General features: G+C 46.0%; 1 protein-coding gene across 1 annotated transcript; it reads right to left on the bottom strand.

Moving 5' to 3' along the window:
* Positions 1–876: 876 nt before the first annotated feature.
* On the bottom strand, positions 877–19,217 carry vars2 (valyl-tRNA synthetase 2, mitochondrial). The gene is made up of 29 exons (XM_048993946.1): positions 18,530–19,217; positions 18,312–18,393; positions 17,799–17,899; positions 17,206–17,327; positions 15,833–15,899; positions 15,517–15,614; positions 15,077–15,158; positions 14,020–14,139; positions 12,621–12,729; positions 12,155–12,243; positions 11,900–11,990; positions 11,160–11,287; positions 10,751–10,854; positions 10,222–10,303; positions 9,148–9,224; positions 8,786–8,873; positions 8,274–8,367; positions 7,901–7,971; positions 7,691–7,816; positions 6,136–6,240; positions 5,896–5,964; positions 5,728–5,806; positions 5,155–5,285; positions 4,373–4,525; positions 3,571–3,792; positions 2,737–2,848; positions 2,444–2,625; positions 2,064–2,213; positions 877–1,484 (listed from the first exon to the last, which is right to left on the bottom strand). The coding sequence occupies exons 1-29, from the start codon at positions 18,725–18,727 to the stop codon at positions 1,404–1,406; spliced, it is 3,213 nt and encodes a 1,070-aa protein (XP_048849903.1). The 5' UTR covers positions 18,728–19,217; the 3' UTR covers positions 877–1,403.
* Positions 19,218–19,556: the final 339 nt, after the last annotated feature.

The following is a 19,556-nucleotide window of genomic DNA, read 5'->3' as shown; positions in this document are numbered from 1 at the left end:
ACACCTCTGAAGATGACTATTGATGACCGCCACTAACTAAATTAGTTGTGTTGTATTAGATTAACAGAAATTAGTGCAATAGAGAGGTGTACCGACTGAACCGGCGTTTTGTGTAACGCCTGTAATAATGAACACACAGTAACGTCATGTCCTAACATACTAAACATGACTGCTATAAAATGTCCATATTCCCATTATTAATTTCCTGATCGAAGGCAACAATGAGAATTTATGTGCAAATGAAATAGACAGAAGCAGAAAATTAATGCTACAATGCAGGCAATTTCCATAAGTAAAACAATGTAAATTTCCAGAAATTTAAATCAAAGAGTGAAACGCGTTAATTATTGAGGTGCAGGTTTAACGATAAAGTATTAATGCATTTTAGTCAGAAAAATAGGCGTGGGAAAGTCTCTGTTCAACTCGTTTGACCAGCTTCATGTGAGAATGAACACCTGACAAACTAGTACGTGAAATGCCTAAAGTTCAAAACAACATTGCTCGTGGCATAGAACTAGCACGAAGTTAAGTAATGTTACTTTATGGTCACCTTACTTTGTGGATGACAAATTTGAAGGAAGACAAGAGAGTGATATAATCCTGTTATGCAGAAATTACACTGGGAACGACCAGAAACCAGCCAGGTAGAGGGCAGAAATTACTTCCTAATGCCAGAGATGACAGTCAATATATCAGACAGTGCGTCATAAATCAGAGGATGACCTCAACTGACCTTCAAAGGAATTGGAAACATTAAGTGGTATGAAGTGCACTTATAGGACAGTTCATGACAGGCTCCTAGAAGCAGGACTGAAGTCCCATAAAGCAAGGAAGAAGCCCTTTATCAGTGAGAAGCAGGGAAGAACCAGGCTGCAGTTTGCAAAAAAAAAGTATATTTTACACAGGCGCAGACCCATACATTGATAAATCAGTGAAATTGAAAACTCTGCCCTGGTCTCTTCACTTATTCCAGAGCTGTTTATACATACCAGGTTGATTGATTTGACATGTCATAAGCTGATTGACAAACCAATTTCCTCCACCATAACATCTAAAAATCATCCCACAATTAGCAGATCCCTTTAATTAATCTTTTTTTTATACGGAAGAGCCTGCAAGCCATGCAAATTAATAGTCCAGCATACTGAGGAACAGAACCGTTTTTTTTTTCTCGATAGTATCAGTGAGTAAAAGATATGCAATTCAAGAAAACTTTATATAAAATAAAAACACTGTGTGTATAAATAATTTATTAAGGACTGTTTTCATGTCCATATTTCATAACTAGTTTGCTGCAGTTTGAAGGTGAGATCCGTAGATCGTAGATTATAGGACTTGCACTACCTACACCGGCCGGATTCATCTCTTAATTCGTACATAAACAACGTTTCCATCCTTGTCTCTCAGCTTCCTTGTCCTTTTAATTGGTGCAAGTTTAGTAGCTGATCCTCTATGTTCTTCAACTCCTGTTCCAGTGCAGAAATCTGAGAATTAATATACAGAAGAAAATTACAAAATGAACATTAATGCCACAATGGTCGTGATTCTGCACGTTACTGTGCTTATACCTCATATTCATCACTCCACCTGTTTCTTTACACTCAATACATTTAACCTAGAGTGATTTTAATGGTTTTCAAAAGAAAAAAAAAATCAAAATGCGAATTTTTTAGAATATAAGCAAATTACTTTCAAACTTCATTTACAGTAATGTGTTTATGGCCAGGTCAGAAGCAATGAATTGAGAGAAAGAGATCTATTATTGGTGTATTTTTGTAATACTTCAATGCTTTACTGTAAATCATTTTTTTTATTTATTCATTATAAGCAATAGTGACCTTCCTGAGATCAAATGAAACTCAATAGCTAATGTCAAGTATGGTATACTGTACGCAGGAAGTTCTTCAGGCAGGGTTAAGACTAGTTGTTTCAGACAGATGGCAACATGGTAAGACATCGAGGGGGAAGCAGGATGGGAGAGAGCATTGATGGAGGTTTGGCCATCATGCGACCAGCTGCACACCGCCATCATGTGCCTAAGCGTCCCCAAGCCCGCACCTTACCCGGTTTTGCATTTCCTGTCTCACACTTTCCGGCACCTTCTCTTCATAATGTGGCATTTCGGTTTGAGAGAGACACCGCTGCAACTTGGCGAGGATCTTCTCTTTGCGATTGAACAGCGAGGCCTTCTGTGCGTCTGTGTCCACAGTCCCCTGGAGGTCAGAGGTCACACATTTTCTCCTCGCTGACCACACCGTGCAGTACACCAAAGACTCCACAAAAAGGGATTTGTACAGTACATTAACCCTGAATAAAAGGACATTCTACCACAATAACGCTGACAGCATGTACACATACTAAAACCATATAGCACATATTAATGTCATATACACACTGTGACCTGAAAGTGCAGCATTTTTAACCCCCAGTAACCTGTGTTTACCTGGGTGTGCAGGTGCACCTCACAGCTGGGGTCAACTACATCCACTGCACAACCTTTAGGTGGTGCTTCACCACCCCCCTGGGGGCAGTGGAGGGTTAGGGATGAGACACGGCTGAGGGTCCGAATGGTGGAGCTGAAGCGGAGGAGGATCTCAGCTTGGCTGGCCGAACAGACGACCCACACTAGACGGATGTGAAATGCATGCAGTATGTTATCGGTACAGTGCAGTACAGGCACTGCGCTGCAATAAGCCCCAAAAGCAAATGACAAAAAAAAAAAAAAAAAAAACTTACTGTCAGGTCTTTCTTTGGTCATGTGACACTGGGTCCGCAACCCTCTTGCCACTCTGACTACTTCCTGTACAAAAGCAAAATCTGCCTCCTCCTGGGGAAAGTGCCAATGGCTCTGAAGTTGAGGGGAGGGAATTTGTATGTGTGTGGTGGGGTGGGGGGAGGCAAAAACAAAAATTAGCATACACTGCCTGCCATGATATTTCATTCATGTCTCATTAAACGCCTGCACACAAACAGTGCCCGGAATTCAGCACAGATCTGCAGCACGACTGGCCTCCTATGAAACATCTAATGATCATTCATGTGTCACCAACACCGTATCAAAGCGTCCTGGTGAACTTCATGCTTTGCTTCGATGCACGATTCCCAAAAGACTTTTTCAAAAGGTTAAGAAAATCACCTGCAATAAGATTCCCAAAACAACGGGACGGATGATTCACCCCCTGGGAAGCTGTACAACTGCTACAAGTATGTTCAGTTATTTCAACACTAAAACGTGATATTGTTCTTTACCAGGAACATGCAGGATGTTCTGTCATATATATATATATATATATATATATATATATATATATATATGTCATACAGACATACATAAAGATTTCAGTATATGGGAATGTTTATCCAGCCAACTGGCCACAAAACCAATTTGCATTTTTATTACTAATTTGTGACATTTGGAGTTTGAAACGTGACAAGTTCCATTGAAGATTTACTTTGTCATTTCCACATAGCTTCCTTTCGGCGAAGTTCTTTACTATAATAATCAAACAAAGGCCATTATCCTGCCGGCAGTTTTACTGGCATCTTAATAGGTTTAATAAGTTTCCTCACCATCTGGCTGGACTGCGGATAGGGCTGCAGGCACAGGCTGGTTGCCACGGTGCCCGCCAAGTGTGGGCGGAGCCTCTGCCACAGCTCTTCGGTCAGGAAGGGCATGAAGGGGGAGAGGAGGGTGAGGGAAACGGACACAGAGTGTAGCAGGACACCCCGGGCAGCTGCCCGCCGCTGGAAGCCTTCCGCGGACGCCTCAGTCAGCACAGGCTTGATGCACTCCTGTGGTGATGAATAAGAAAAAATGCTGACGTGTTCTGTTAATGTGAAGCACTGACGTGTACCGTTAATGTGAAGCAGGGCTTCGCTTTACTGAGGTGTACTGTTAATGTGAAGCAGGGCTTCGCTTTACTGACGTGTACTGTTAATGTGAAGCAGGGCTTTGCTTTACTGACGTGTACTGTTAATGTGAAGCAGGGCTTCGCTTTACTGACGTGTACCGTTAATGTGAAGCAGGGCTTCGCTTTACTGACGTGTAATGTTAATGTGAAGCAGGGCTTCGCTTTACTGACGTGTACCGTTAATGTGAAGCCGGGCTTCGCTTTACTGACGTGTACTGTTAATGTGAAGCAGGGCTTCGCTTTACTGACGTGTACTGTTAATGTGAAGCAGGGCTTCGCTTTACTGACGTGTACTGTTAATGTGAAGCAGGGCTTCGCTTTACTGACGTGTACTGTTAATGTGAAGCAGGGCTTCGCTTTACTGACGTGTACTGTTAATGTGAAGCAGGGCTTCGCTTTACTGACGTGTACTGTTAATGTGAAGCAGGGCTTCGCTTTACTGGGCGGGGCGTGGGCCTCACCAGGTAGGCGTCACACAAGCTGTGCACCCAGAAGGACTGCACCGCTGTCGTCACGGCCTGCAGGTTGTAGCTCTCGAACCCGCGTTCGCATTGCAGCACGGTGCTGTAGAGCCGGGAGCACAGCCACCGGTCCTCGCTGCTGAACGGGGACACCTGAGAGGGGCGTCACCACAGGGGAGAGACCTTAGAGTGACATCAAACTAATACTCTCTTTCTACCCACAGAAAACATTCATAAAGAGGCACAAGAGGCGACGCTGGCAGGTCCACCGGAGGCCTATCACCTTACAGGCCCTCGCTTTTCATTGTGGGGCTGCACGTATCGTCCAGCCTGCGCCACTTAAAGCCTCTGGCAAAGACAAAAATAGCCCTGACCTCATTTGTCCCAAAAACATTCAAGGTTCCTCACAATAGAAAACAGAATAGAAATCGCATCAGGGCAAGTGTCCGGGAAGGGACAGAACGGGGGAAGGACACCTAACGTTCATATTATTCCTGAGCACCTGCACCTATTCTTTAAAAAGTTCACACGGCAATTTGAAACCGAGGAGGAAGTGTGTGGAGAGATCGGGTGAAGAGGCACAAAAGGAAGAGAGAAAGGATGGAAGAAGAGAGGATGGGAGGAGATAACAAGAGGAGTGAGGAGGGATGAGGCAGTGTGGGCTTGGAGTACATTAGCGTCTCATGCTACGTAAGAGAAGCATCAATACAATAGAAGCTGGGTGTTGGTCTGATCGGGGGGGGGGGGGGGGGGCGGGGGGCACAGCTAACACTGTTCTCTACCTCCGCCAGGGTCTGCGGATCCCTGCCCGCCTGCTCCAGCACCCCCAGTGTGAAGCGAACCGTCTGCCACATCTTGTTACAGAAGCGTCTGCAGCTCAGCACCTGGGACACGGACAAGCTGATGTCCTCCCCTGCAAGGCGAAGGAGAATCTTGGAGATGGGATGGAGGGCGGAGGAGAGCGAGGAGCCCAAAGACTGGAAGACGCACAGCAGCTAATTATGGAGCCGACAGTCGGACCAGAGGTGCACCGATTTTCCAGTGACCACTGGCCAACCTTGTTTATTTCAGTATTATTGTTATACATGGAAATACCCAAGTCTATTATGGGCCATAGCCTGGTTAATGGCCTCGGCAGGATCGTACAGGGAGTGCAGCTTTTTGGGGGATAAATCGATGCTGTGAATAGCTGCAGGAGTCCTGGATAAACAGCAGACACTATGCTTTAACCAAAGCTTCGCTCCCAGCTTTAGATCTGTATGTGTGTACATCTTAAAAAGGAGAGAAACATGGGATAACAGCAGACTGAACACATTCCAAAGTGGCTGTACTTATTTTATTCCGCTTCGGCTCACCCTGGGTCTTGTAAGTGCAAAGGGCAAAGCGGAGGGCATCAGTGCCACATTCGGGGATTCCCTTGGGGTAGTCCTTCTTCTGGAGAGAGGAAAAGACAGGAGGAACGGGGTGACACAGGGTGGCAGGCACGGGAATGCAGCAGGGGAGATTTCCGGGGAATTCCTGACCTGGGCCTTCATGGCAACACTGGCTTCACGGGGGTCCAGGTTTCCATCCTTGATCTTGTCCTGAAGCCTCTGTGGATCACAGTTAGTGATCAGTTACATGGGTTAACGTCCTGTTAACCCATCCAGGATAAACTAGCACTTCACCAGGGGACTGACTGACTCCGCGCTGCCAAGCCACCCTTCCCCTTCACTCCGCTCCATACACACCAAGCCCAGTTGAGGACGTGGGAGTTGAATTACCTGCAGAGACACGCCAGAAATGATGTCCAGCGGGTCGATGACGTTGCCTAGAGATTTACTCATCTTCCTCCCGTGATTGTCCCTCACCAGAGAATGAAAGAGCACCTGAGAGAGAAGGAGAACAAAGAAGGAGAACAACAGACATACATCACATGACCTGGCCACCTGACCTAAACACAGTAGAAGTGGTTCTGGAGGAGTTTGACCAGGAGGAGTGAAGGAAAAATGGCCAATGAGAGCTCAGCATATATGTGGGATTCCCTTCAGGACAGCTGGAATAGCATCCCAGGAGGCCACCTCATGAATCTGGCGTAGAGGAGAATGTAGGGTGAGCCAGTCCATGGAGCAGTTGGGGTTAAGGGCCTTGGTCAAGGGCCCAATGGTGGGATCACTCTGCTCACCCAGGGATTTGAACCGGCAACCTTCTGAGTAGTTAAGTTGACACCTCCCCCCAAAAAACATTTTTAATTTTAATACTTTTTTGGTCCAGTGCATAATTCCATATATTTAATTTCATGGCTTTGATGTCTTCATAATTTTTGTAAAATAGTACAAAAAAAACCTCTCTTTCGGTAAGTGCGTCCAAACTTTTGACTGGTGCTGGTAAAGCAACTTCAGAACATGATGGCATATTCATCACATAGGCAAGACTCCACTGTTAAGATCCAGAACACAAAGCTGGATACCTCAGAATGGTCTTCCTGCCACCAGCTCTCTCGCCACTCATCACAAACACAGGCACTGTACACACTCACACTGCCACTGTACACACTCACACTGCCACTTTACAGTCTGCATACACAAGGTGCCTTTCACTGGAACCCCAGCCTCAGAATTCAAGATGGCTGCGACCTTCATTGGCAGCAGAGAAAGCTGTAGTTATATACTGTTTATTAACACTTACATACTATCTGTGTCTCATTAAACTGCTCGCACACACAGTACTGCCCGACCTCTATCTGTGGACAAGCTACCACGGTGTTTGTATGCACAAGACGGTACACAATGCGTGGTTATCAGCTGGCGTTGCTAACAATGGCTACCAACGAAGCCGGCTAGAACTGGCTTTGCCAAATGGCTTTCCGACTGGTACTGGAGTGCGGCCGAGTGTCACGTCATTCCCAAGTTCTCCAAGTTCTGACCTCGGACACACAGCTGTGTTTTATATTTGTTTTCACCTTATTGATGAAGGTACTGCTCTGTCCACTGTCTGGATTATTTTGGAATTAACTATTTTACTGTTGTCTTAAATCTGTTTTCCATTGTTATTCGGTTATTATTGTGAGCAAAAAAGTTCATTTTACCGCAATATACTGACAATAAAGCTCTTGTCGTATCTTAAGAAAGTTCTTTGGAAATTCATATTTTGCAACATATTTACAGAGTCAGTTGATAGTATGCCGAGACTGCGATGAAGGTATTAGTCTTAGTTGTGGTGCATTACATTTTATTGATTTATTGGACAGTGACAGGTCAGATGGGGACGGAAAGGACTCAGACTCTCCTTTTTCATGCATTTGGAAGAAATAACTAGCAAGCCTCCTGCAACCCTCACCTGTTTAAAGGGCAGCTGCCCAGTGAGCTCCACGCCCAGCATAACCATCCGGGCCACCCAAAAAAAAATGAGATCACTTCCTGTCTCCAGAAGGCTGTTGGGGTAGAACTGCTGCAGGTCCTGAGTCTGTGGGTGGGAGGGGAGAGTGAGTGGGGCGTAACGTTGATGAGTGGGGTGATCATAGGTGACGGGGGGGGTGGGTTTATACACCTGTTGCGGCCAGCCAAGCATAGCGAAGGGGAAGAGGGCTGAAGAGAACCAGGTGTCCAGCACATCTGGGTCTGAGAGAAGGAGAAAAGAGCAGTTAGAAAAAGTTTATACCCTGCAGAAAACAAAGGGTTTTCTAAGAAAAGAATGGCATTTCTCCCTAGCCAAAGGGATAAATTGCCCCTTAAAGCTAATCAAACATTGCCAAAATTCTAGAATGTGTCAAATGCCTGATTACAGCCCAGAGAAGGGATCTGGTTTAAGTGAAACCCAAGATAACCAGCGCTGAAGGCCTGTGGCATCTGGCCAATCAGCCGCCTGCTCCTGGGCACTGCCCCCCTGCTGCTCTCGCTATGGTGAAGCTGGCTCCATTCACCCCGAGTCAGCGTCACGGCGTCAGGAGTCACTCCCAATCTGGCAGCGGCTCTCTCCCTGGCCTCCTCCTCACTCCTCCCCCACACCCACCGCTCCTGAGGACATGGAGAGGATCATGCATTCGGAGCAGCAGAGAGAGCGCCCCCTGGGGGCTGTGCACAGATATATTCGACACATATTCGGCATGTGTCCCGGGGGACCTCACACCTCTTGCCAATACACTCACATCAACTTCCCTCCTTCATTTATCCCCATTCAGTGTATTCAATGTACTGAACGTCAAAATAAAAAAGATAATCAACATTTGAATGAAAATTATCAGAAAAGCTATTTTCAAGGATTAATTAAGAAATTATATTAAAAGAAAACTGTAAGGAAAAACACTGGTTTGGTCCCATGGAGTGACACTAATACCAAGAGGGATGGATTCTGGCTTGTGTCAGATGGAAAAAATGACAAAAAAAAACACAACAGCTGCACAGGAGAGTGAAAAGACATTCTGGGTGGCCCCACCTCATCTGTGCCAATCGAACCCGAGAGCGAGACCCGATAGGCCGGAATCTGGTGGCCCCACCAAAGCTGTCTGGAGATGCACCAATCGCTGCAAAAGAAAGGGGAAAAAACGGAAAGTCAAAAGAGTACACATGCGGAAACGGTACAGTACACTATGTCTACACGGCCATGGAGGGAGTGAGCAGTGATGCTCAGGTAGAAAGAACAGAATGGGAGGAAGAACAGGGGGGTTGGAGAGGAGAAGAGGGTATGAAGAGAAAAGAAGAGAGGAAATTTTCACTTCTATCTTTTACTCCGTACAGTAGTGCAGATCGCTGATCTGGATGCAGATCGCTGAGCCGCAGAATGGAGGCTGAACCCACCTTATGCTGGAGAGCCAGGTCTTCCACGTCTTATTGTACATCGAAGGGATTATCCTCAGCTCCCCCTCCTCCACTGCCTGAAGGGGAGAGGGCGTCACAGAGGGACGTGACAGCCAGCCGGCGCAAAGCACACACCCAATGGTGCACCAATGCATTACCGATCCCTGCACCAAGCCACACACCCAATGACACACCAATGCATTACCGATCTCTGCACCAAGCCACACACCCAATGGTGCACTAATGCATTACTGATCCCTGCACCAAGTCACACACCCAATGACATACCAATGCATTACTGATCCCTGCACCAAGTCACACACCCAATGACACACCAATGCATTACCGATCCCTGCACCAAGCCACACACCAATGCATTACCAATCTCTGCACCAAGCCACACACCCAATGGTGCACTAATGCATTACTGATCCCTGCACCAAGTCACACACCCAATGACATACCAATGCATTACCGATCCCTGCACTAAGCCACACACCCAATGACACACCAATGCATTACCGATCTCTGCACCAAGCCACACACCCAATGGTGCACTAATGCATTACTGATCCCTGCACCAAGTCACACACCCAATGACATACCAATGCATTACTGATCCCTGCACCAAGTCACACACCCAATGACACACCAATGCATTACCGATCCCTGCACCAAGCCACACACCAATGCATTACCAATCTCTGCACCAAGCCACACACCCAATGGTGCACTAATGCATTACCGATCCCTGCACCAAGCCACACACCCAATGACACACCAATGCATTACTGATCCCTGCACCAAGCCACACACCCAATGGTGCACTAATGCATTACTGATCCCTGCACCACCCCATATCACCCCAGAAAATCCATACACATAATAGCACACAATGATGCTTTTCAATTTCACCTTATTAAAAGAAGCAGACATCTGTTGTTGGGATAATATCCCCATGTTCTTTGCTTTAGATCAGTCCCCACAAAACCAGCACAGACACAGCACCGAAGCAGAGCACGCGCTCAGTGTCCGTGACAGACCGCAGGACCGCCCGCGTGAGTGGTCAGTCACCTGCATCGCCCTCCTTGCCATCTGCTCGCAGCGCACGAACCACTGTCTCTTCAGCAACGGCTCGATCACGTCTCCAGAGCGGCTGGGGGAGAGACGGACAGACGGATCGAACGACAGCCATGACAGTGCAGAGCTGCCTCAGCCCTGTCAGATCAGAGCTTCCTCGTCTCCAGGACCAGCTGTCGCCTGGACTACCGGGGGGGGGGGGGGTGTTTTCATGTGTGATCCGTCGATCCAGAAGCGAGTTCAATACACAGCTGGGGTTGTGCTTGTGGTCCTGGCAAATGCAGTATCACTAACTCGCCTTCCAAGATGGAACTTGGGACACGATGAATCATGGGACTGGTCTCGGTCAGTGAGGGGCATGAACGACATGCGGGGATGTTTAGTGTCCACCAGATTTTTGTATTGGGACAGGACTTTAGCGTTGGAAGATGCCGTAAAGCAGTTACATGAGAACACAAGTACAGTGGAGTACAGTGGAATGAACATCCCTGGTTTGAGTGTGACGTCTCTGGGTCTTTCATACCTGCACACAGGAAGGGACATGGCGTGATCCTGCCTTCCTCTGAAGAGCTGCCGCTCCTTCAGGGCATCCACCACTCGAACCCGGGCCTCGAACCGCTTCACACCCTGAGGAAGGATTGGGGGGGGGGGGCATTAGCCTTAAAAAAATTACAGCAATATGTGTCTACAATATTCATTTTCTCCATCATTGGCTCAATCATTTTTTTAGACTTTGATACTTTAAGCACTGATTATATTCTGTTCCTACTCATTAAATCCAAATAGTTTAACAGAAAAAAACAAACATTTAATTAATAAGCATTACATGCATTATAATTATTATGATTATAAGTAATGAGTTATCACTGTTAGTGAACGCCACCCCCCCAAGTAGCAGGAACCAATGGGAACAAAAGCAGGCAGCAGCGTACCTCCAACCACTGGCCGCAGGAGGAGGTCATGGTCCCGTCTCCTCCAATCACAGTGAGCCGGGGAAGCGAATGGCGCTGGGAAAGCAGGAAGTCGGTGTGGTCATGGGCGGGGGTCACCTTCACTGCCCCTTAAAACAAACAAAAAAAAGCAGGAATTCTTAAGAGGACCTTCACAGACACCTTACCTCGGACACCCAGCAACAGCCTTACCTTTACAGTGAAATACACACTTTATTTCAGGCAAGAGCTGATATTTACATAAGTACTTAAGACTTTAGTACTTAAGGGGCTCAGAGATGGTACCAAACTGCTCCTTTTAAGAGGTATAATGATTCTATGACCCTGTTCACCAAGGCCAATCATTTATAAGAGATGCACTGCATTAATTTTAGCCTAGAACTCTGCAGTGCCATCTCTTTATCCACTGTATTACTGACAAACACTGACATTAGCTAAATTTTCTCAAGTATTTATCCATCCATCCACCCATCCATCCATCTACCCATCCATCTATCTATCCATCCATCCATCCATCTATCTATCCATCCATCTACCCATCCATCCATCCCCTTCTGTAGCATGGTCCCTACAGCAGAAAGATGAGAATGAGCAGAGGACTCTCTCCCTCCGCCACCCCATTCAAAGGCATTGAGTTTTGCTAACAACGATCAGTGAATATGGTTAGACACCATCCAGAACCTGAAGCGGCCATTCGCATACGGGTACTGCTGCAGCAGTACCTGTGCCCAGGCTCATGTCCACCAGGGGGTCTGTGATCAGCGGGAGCAGCCTGTCAGTGAAGGGGTGTCTGCAGTATTTACCGTGGAGTGCCTGGGGGGGCAGGATGCAGTGAAGAGATTAAAGCAACATAGCAGGCTGCAGTCGATCTGCAAAGCCCTGTGGGACGGGTGGCCCAAAGTCCGGGTGGGAGCCGGGTCTGCAGCCGACAGGGACCGAAGCTCAGGGAGTGTCTGCGCGAGAGCAATGATACCAGCCTGGTACCGGGCGTCGTCCGGGTTCACGGCGATGGCCACGTCCCCCAGCATGGTCTCCGGACGCGTGGTAGACACCAGCACCTCACCGTCTGAAGCAGAAGAATTACACCTCAGCATATACATCTAGAATGTCTACAGCCAGGCATTAGCAGTCAAGGGGGCCACCAAGGGACACCCCCATCTGACACAGCCTGTCAGAAAGGGAAGGAAGATGACAAATGACAACTAGGCTAATCAAATTTTGCTTAGGGCCCCGAAAAGCATTGGGATACAACAAAACTCTATGAAGAATCCCCCAGCATCAAGCAGGACAACAGAGTAACAACAATGGGATTAAGAGACTTTTAAGCACTGTTGGTTGATAGTACATGATGCACATGATGTACGGTAGCATGGAAAAGGAGTGAAGATCTGACAGAGACGAACCAATCAAAAGGAAGAGAGATAATGAAGCCGAGTCACTCACCCTGCCCCTCTAAGGGGTAGGCAAAGGTGAAGAGGGACCCAAACTCCACCTTCTGCTCGTAGCCTGGGACGGACAGCAGGGTCCGTCCAGGCAGCTGCACTGAATCCACCTGAAAATCGTAACCAAAGCCTGAGTTCTGGCCCAGTTCTGGGGACAGTCAGGCTTCTCCTTGTTCAGCAGGAGCTTTGGAGGAGCCCGGTACTGAACATACTGCTTAGATTCATGTCACTGTAAACACTGGACATAAACATGCTATCCCCAGTAATGTACTTGAAAGAGAACCACGGTGGACAAATTACAGCCAATCCAACAGATATTACACTGCGAAACAAATTAGCCCCCCCCGTCTGTTCGCCCGGGTGGAGCTGATTATTTTAAATGTCACAAAAATGTCATCACAGCCACAACATCAAATCATAACGAAAGCGAGGCTCCGTCTCGGGCTACCGCAGTTCTCAGCGCGCATGTGATCGAGATGCCAACGATCTCTCAGGCTGTCTGCGAAGCCACTGGGAAATTCATTTGTTTTTTTTTTTCTTCCTTGGGTTTCAGTTAATCAAACAGAAGAAATCGCACTTGCATGCCAGATAGGGATTTCTTCCACAGATAAGGAAATATGGGTGAGTCACAAACGCAATCGTTTGGGACACAGATACCAGCAGCCACTTTGTCATCCATCCGTCTCTCATGCTGTTTATCTAGTGCGCAGTGAGTCTGGAGCCTATCCCAGGGAGAAGGGATATAGCACAAGGGGCCAGCCACCCTGAACGGGAAGCCTGTCCTTCACAGGACACACACCACGGCAAACCGGAATAGCAGGAGCAGAGAATGTAAAATGCATGTACAGAGCTGGAGACAGACACCAGACTGACAGTGCTGTAGGGAACGGCTCCACTGAGCAAGCTATCTACAGACTATGCAGTGCTGTAGGGAACGGCTCCACTGAGCAAGCTATCTACAGACTATGCAGTGCTGCTTCAGCCCACACTGCTTATTACACCAATGAGGCCTCAAATGGACAAGGATGTTGGCTGTTATGGAAAGAAAGAGCAGGAAAGATGCTGATATGCACACAAATAATTCCACTGCAAAACTATGGGGGGATAAGAGTTTGGGTTTCAATAACTATCCTATAAATCACAGTGACTGAAAATCAGTAGATTTCACTGTAAGATGTGACCTTGCAAACTTTCTTATGTTCCCCTGCGTAGGCGAAGAGGAGGGTAGTTCAGGTCCAGAGAGTAAAAATCCAGACCAAGATTATGTTTCAACCAATCAGCTGATCAGTTTATGGCTGTGACTTTTTATACTGAATTGATTGGCTGAAACAAAACCTTGGCCTTGACTTTTACTCTCTGAACTTGGACCCACCTCTGATTGTCACTACAGCAACACCTGCCTCTATGTCAGAGATGGCGGAGTCCAGCGCACAGCTCCAGTTCACGAGGCCTTCAGAGCGGTACACCAAGCCGGAGTCACACAGGCGCACGAAGGCCTCTGTTACGGCATCACTGAAGGCCTGGGGGGGGGGGGGGGGGGACAGGTGACATGACATTCACATGCTCTTCAGTAATCTGCATTCACAGCATGTCACATTACATAGCTGACTGTTTAATGTACACCTGTTACCCATTTATACAACAGGAGTCGTCGAGCACCTTGCTCAAAGGTACAACAGAAGAACCTTGCAGGATCTGAAACCTTTGCGTTATTTCTCTGCATTCTTTGGCACTGGGCTCACTTTCAAAACCCACAGCGGATGAGATTATCACACGTTAATCAGTGAGCACACAGGGCACAGGGCCCCAGACTGCCCGAAGCCATGGCAGGGCACCCCGCCCAAAGAAGGCATGGCGTCTGGCCATGATGGCCGTGTGCGGGCCGGTGGGGACGGGCACCAGGCAGACAGCGCCGACACAGGTGCAGAACTGCAGGCAATTTAGGTGAATCTCCATTATGCTTTTACTGACCAGGACAGTAAAAGAAGGAAAAAAACTACTTCATTAAACTGAATAAAAACCAAAAAAAAGTGAAGATACAAGATTCAAGATCACGGTTAACAACTTAACTGTTTTTGGACACCACAGTAAGTGTTGCCTTAGAGCTGTTGTTTTGCTTCTGTTAAAAATTTCTAACACGCTTTATGTTCATACTTCCCCTCATAACTGAGTCACTGCCTATGGAGGCCACCCCAGTCAGCAGCCCAGCTCACCGCGACCGGCCTGAAACAGCCCGACGCCCATCATCCCAGCAGCTCCAGACACATTCATTTCTCCATTCAGGAAGCCAGTCCATCACATTTACGACATCTGGATACGTTTTAAACACTGCTGAGCCTCTTCTTTTCATGTACACACTGCTGGGTATTTGCAGCTAAGCAAATATTGTCTGATTAAGTCAAATATCACATGCAAATAGACACAGAAATGCAAACACACACACGCAGCTCCTGTTACCGTGTCCATGGTGAAGCAAGACTTGCTCCAGTCCAGAGACGCCCCCAATTTCCTCAGCTGATGGTATATCTCTCCCCCTTTCCTAGGAAACACAAACACAAGAAATAATCATCACACAGGATCTAGCGTTTACCAAAATGTCCAGGAAACCTCCCTCTTCAAGGGCAAAATCAGTTTTCAAATTAAAATCCCATCACTGTGACACGATGTAGCTGTTGCCTGAAGGGGGTGTAGTGGTTAAGGGTGTAAACTTGTGGCTTGAATTTCAATATGAAAATAGACATTATGGCCTGGTACTAAATCTCAATCATCTGATTCGTGTTCATGCGTATTTAAAACAACCTTCTCATATATGCTAAGAAAATAGATCATCTGCTGGTCGTGAGTGTCCTGTACCTGATATGATGATATATTTGCGGCAGAGAGTGTTAGAGACTCACTCGTTCTTCCAGTGCCAGACCTCCTGGAGAAACTCCTCCCTGCTGTAATCCTTCCTGCACTTCCCTCGTTGTCTCAACAGCCACCTCTCCACCACGGACTGACACAAGGAGGCAAGGAGCGAACAAGCGTTCCCTCAGCGTGCCTGTAAACCTGTCCTGCAGCATCTGCTCTGCTCTTGATTAGTTTATTACTCATTTTTAACCAGGGATTTTTATTACTTTTTATTTCTTTACAAATTTTTGCCATGTGACATTTATTTTAAAGTATAACCAAAGTTGGCATGTCAACCTCTGCCATTCAGGGAAACGGCTTTACCTGTGTGGCGATGCCAGCGTGGTCAGAACCGGGCACCCAGACAACTTTGTATCCTTGCATCCTTCTCCTAGACAATTAAAAATGATGATTTAAGGGACAGTGGTCAAGCCAAGCATCACGGTGGAGCGGCAAAGTGCTTGGCGCCCCTGGAGGGCTGCAGGTTCGAATGCCTCCCTCTGTCTCCATGCCGTGTGGAGTCTGCAAGTTCTCCCACGTTATGCAGGCATGCAGTTAGAAGAACAGGACCTTCATGTGTGATAGACTGGTTTTTTGGGCAGGTTTGGTTTGTGCAGACTAATTCTATCACGACACGTGTCACTGACTGGATGGCAAACGTAACAATTTCTATGAACTGATGTACAAAAGATAAATAAAGAATCGAGAATCTTGAACACACTCCCCTGGCTCCGAAGGCTCTTCATGACCCTGCACTGAGAAAGCAGCCGGAAGATGGATGAACATAAGAACATAAGAAATTTACAAACGAGAGGAGGCCATTCGGCCCATCAATGGATGGAAACAAATTTGATGACATTTTTAACTTTCTTAATGCCAAATGCGTTTACAAAGGCTGACATACTGCTTTTTCAGTAATGCACAATGCTATGATGCCCATGTTGTCCTCCATGAGCGACAGCATGGAAGTTGTGCACTTTACTCCAACCCAACGTCAGGATGAGAATAAAGTCGGCCAGTAGAGGGCAGCACACTTTGTGGCCCAGTGCCACGATTTAGATCTTGCTGGTGCAAAGTGCTAATCAATATAAATAAAAGCAATGCCTAGAAATGCAACAGCTTGGAAAATGAAACCATTTCCAAAAACTCTGCATGGAGGATCATAATAGTCCCAATTTCAATAACGACACATTTTTTTTTTTTTACCAGTCATTTAAGTTTTGCCATTAAGGATGCGGCATAAAACTGACCAGCAAGAACATCAACTGATGAAAGCTGGCTAATACAGATTAGTCTGTACTCCTGATTTGGGTGTAAACAAGATCAGCTGGCTGGAAACATGTGGTTGGAGAATGAAAGGTATGTTACCAATAAGGAATTACATGCAGTAGAACCTATAAGATTTCAGTATTTGTTGTATTTCAGACTATCAGATATTTTACACCCTTGCGTCTGATCTTAAAGAGGTCATCTCTGCATCATCTTTCTATGAAGGTTCATCATCCTCATCATCCTACTGTTCAGTGCCTCATTGCTCACTGCGTGGCAGACCATTATCCCATAACCTGTCTCGAAAAAAATCACAAATGCACCCCTTAAAGTTTCACTTGTTTTTCGGAATTAAAGAAAATCCAACTGCATTAAAAGAGTTAATTGTTTGAAGATATTGATATTTTATCATTTAACAAAAACATTACCAGCGAACCAGAGCATCCTCTATGGCAACTGTGAGAGCGTGGCCGAGGTGCAAATTCCCAGTCACATTCGGAGGAGGAATGCACATGGAGAAGCATCGATTTACCGCCTGTGGTAGTCCGCTCTAAGGAGAGACATTTCAGGGGATTGACTCAGCAGGGAAAGACACAAGGTGTGAGATTGTCAGTCGAACTGTAATGTGCATGCATAAAGAATTTTTAAATATGTAAAACTTGACATTCAGAAACATTCTATAATATTCTCAGCATTTCACTAGATCTCAATAGCAATGGAGTTAATCTAATAAAAAAACATTTTTAAAACAGTCTGGTTTTGGTTTTCAAAAGGAAATAATGCATCTGAATCAATGTATAAGCACAGGATCCAGCCATAGCAGTGTTTTCCAATCCAGTCCTCGGGGGCAAGAGTCGGTCCATGTTTTTGCTCCCTCCAAACTCCCTGCTGGACAGTCCACATTTTTGCTCCCTGGAGCTGGGAGGGAGTAAAAACATGGAGTGTCTGTGGGTCCCCAAGGACCAGACTGAGAATAACAAGGCTACAGGGCTGCATACAGTTCTGCTGTTCCTAGTCTTACATGGACCTCAGGACTGAAGAACCCCTCTTTTTCCCACCACTGGTACCAGCAGGACTCCACATATTGAGGGCTGTAGAAAGCTGGGAATGGCAGGGATGTGTCTGAGAAAGCGAGAGAGAGAGAGAGAGAGAGAGAGGAGGGGGGGCATAGGGAAGAAAGGGGCTTTTAGGAGCATAAGCAATACAACTGAAAGCAGAGATATTCTGACAAATAAACCAGTATGCAACTGGTCATTTTAGATCAGCTAATGCAGAGAATTGAGTCTTTCATTGCCTGATTTTTCACCCCAGTTTACTTGTTGCCTGTTCTGGAGAGTTTGTCTTCTGATGTTCTCTCCGTATCAACTGAAGTACCTTGAAGGCATAACTTTAAATTTAATCTAAATTCCCACAAACTGTGTGCTCGCAAAACAGCAAGTGGAGCACTCCATGCTCCCCTATAACCCAGCATTAGACACGCAGATGAAAGGTAGATGGCTAAAAAATTGTAAAAAATACAAATAAAGGCTCCTACCTTTCTTATCCCCAGAGAGGGTTGATCCATGGTACACTATCATTCCTTTTTCATTCCACTTCATCCCTTCATCTTCAACCTTCTGCAGAGTGCAAATGGCGAAATCACATGCAGTCCTTTAATAAACAATAGCCACTACTTCTGCCTTGCACTCAGCCCTTTATGTGACTTTATGTGGGTAATAATTCTCCAAAACGGTAAGGCTCTGGCGCACTTACAGTGCTTTGGTTGTTCAGAATGGCTGTTTGCTTTTCTCTCCTTCTCTTCTCTTTTTCTGCTCGAGTTCGGGGAGAACGGGCAGAAGAGGATGGAGATCCTGAACTTTGGGTACATTGTTGGTGCTCCCAGATAGCCCAAACCCTTCGTATGCCTCTCCCCCAGCTCCTGCTAGACAGGGGACAAGCTGGCTTCCACATCACCTTACAGAAAATGCCAATACCATTTATAACGTTACATTAACGTGACAGTAATGCGCCACACGTAAACAGTCGTCAGAAAGATTTCTTTCAAAAACTGGACAACATACTGCTGCCTAAAGTAGTTTTGACAACCCAAGTATCATATAGGCATCCGATAATTTATTTATGAGTTGAGGTATTTTGTATAAGTAATCATCGGATATTTAAGCTTGTCCACGTTCCCCACATAAAGTAGAGTATGTCTATCCCGAATGCGTGACTGACTGTCGTCTTAACAACCACCTTGATACCCTACTGTTTTCTGCGAATTGGAGTCATACACCGAAAAAAAATATTTAGGCTAATTAGCCGTAGCCAACTAAAGTGACCCAAAATGGGAAGAGTAAAAAAGTTTAATACAAAAAAAATGTTTGCCCGTTACTATGGTTAAACCACTTCCCGAACAGGGAGGTTACAAGAGATGCTGATCTTACTGGGCGCAGACATTTTAGATTTGAACTTTGAACTCTGATTCATCTGATTCATGCTTTTTCATTCTCAACTACTGACGAGGTTCTCCCACAACTTGCCCACGAGAAATACAAAATATATATATAACATATTTATGTTTAAATCGATTCTTTAAATATTGCAGTCCTTAATTTTTATGCATTTAATTAGAATTCTGGTAGGGTGGAACCGATATGTTTCGTAGCATGTTTCCTTTAGGAACACAATCCAGTTCACAATACATTAGCCATAAATTTTATAATATATAAAACGGTCTAAAAATTAATTACTTTAAATGTACATTTTACAGTAAAATGACATTTTCTTTGAGAATAAA

Source organism: Brienomyrus brachyistius, chromosome 23, assembly GCF_023856365.1.
Source record: "Brienomyrus brachyistius isolate T26 chromosome 23, BBRACH_0.4, whole genome shotgun sequence".
Lineage (NCBI taxonomy): Eukaryota > Metazoa > Chordata > Actinopteri > Osteoglossiformes > Mormyridae > Brienomyrus > Brienomyrus brachyistius.
This window is presented reverse-complemented; position numbering and strand designations above follow the sequence as displayed.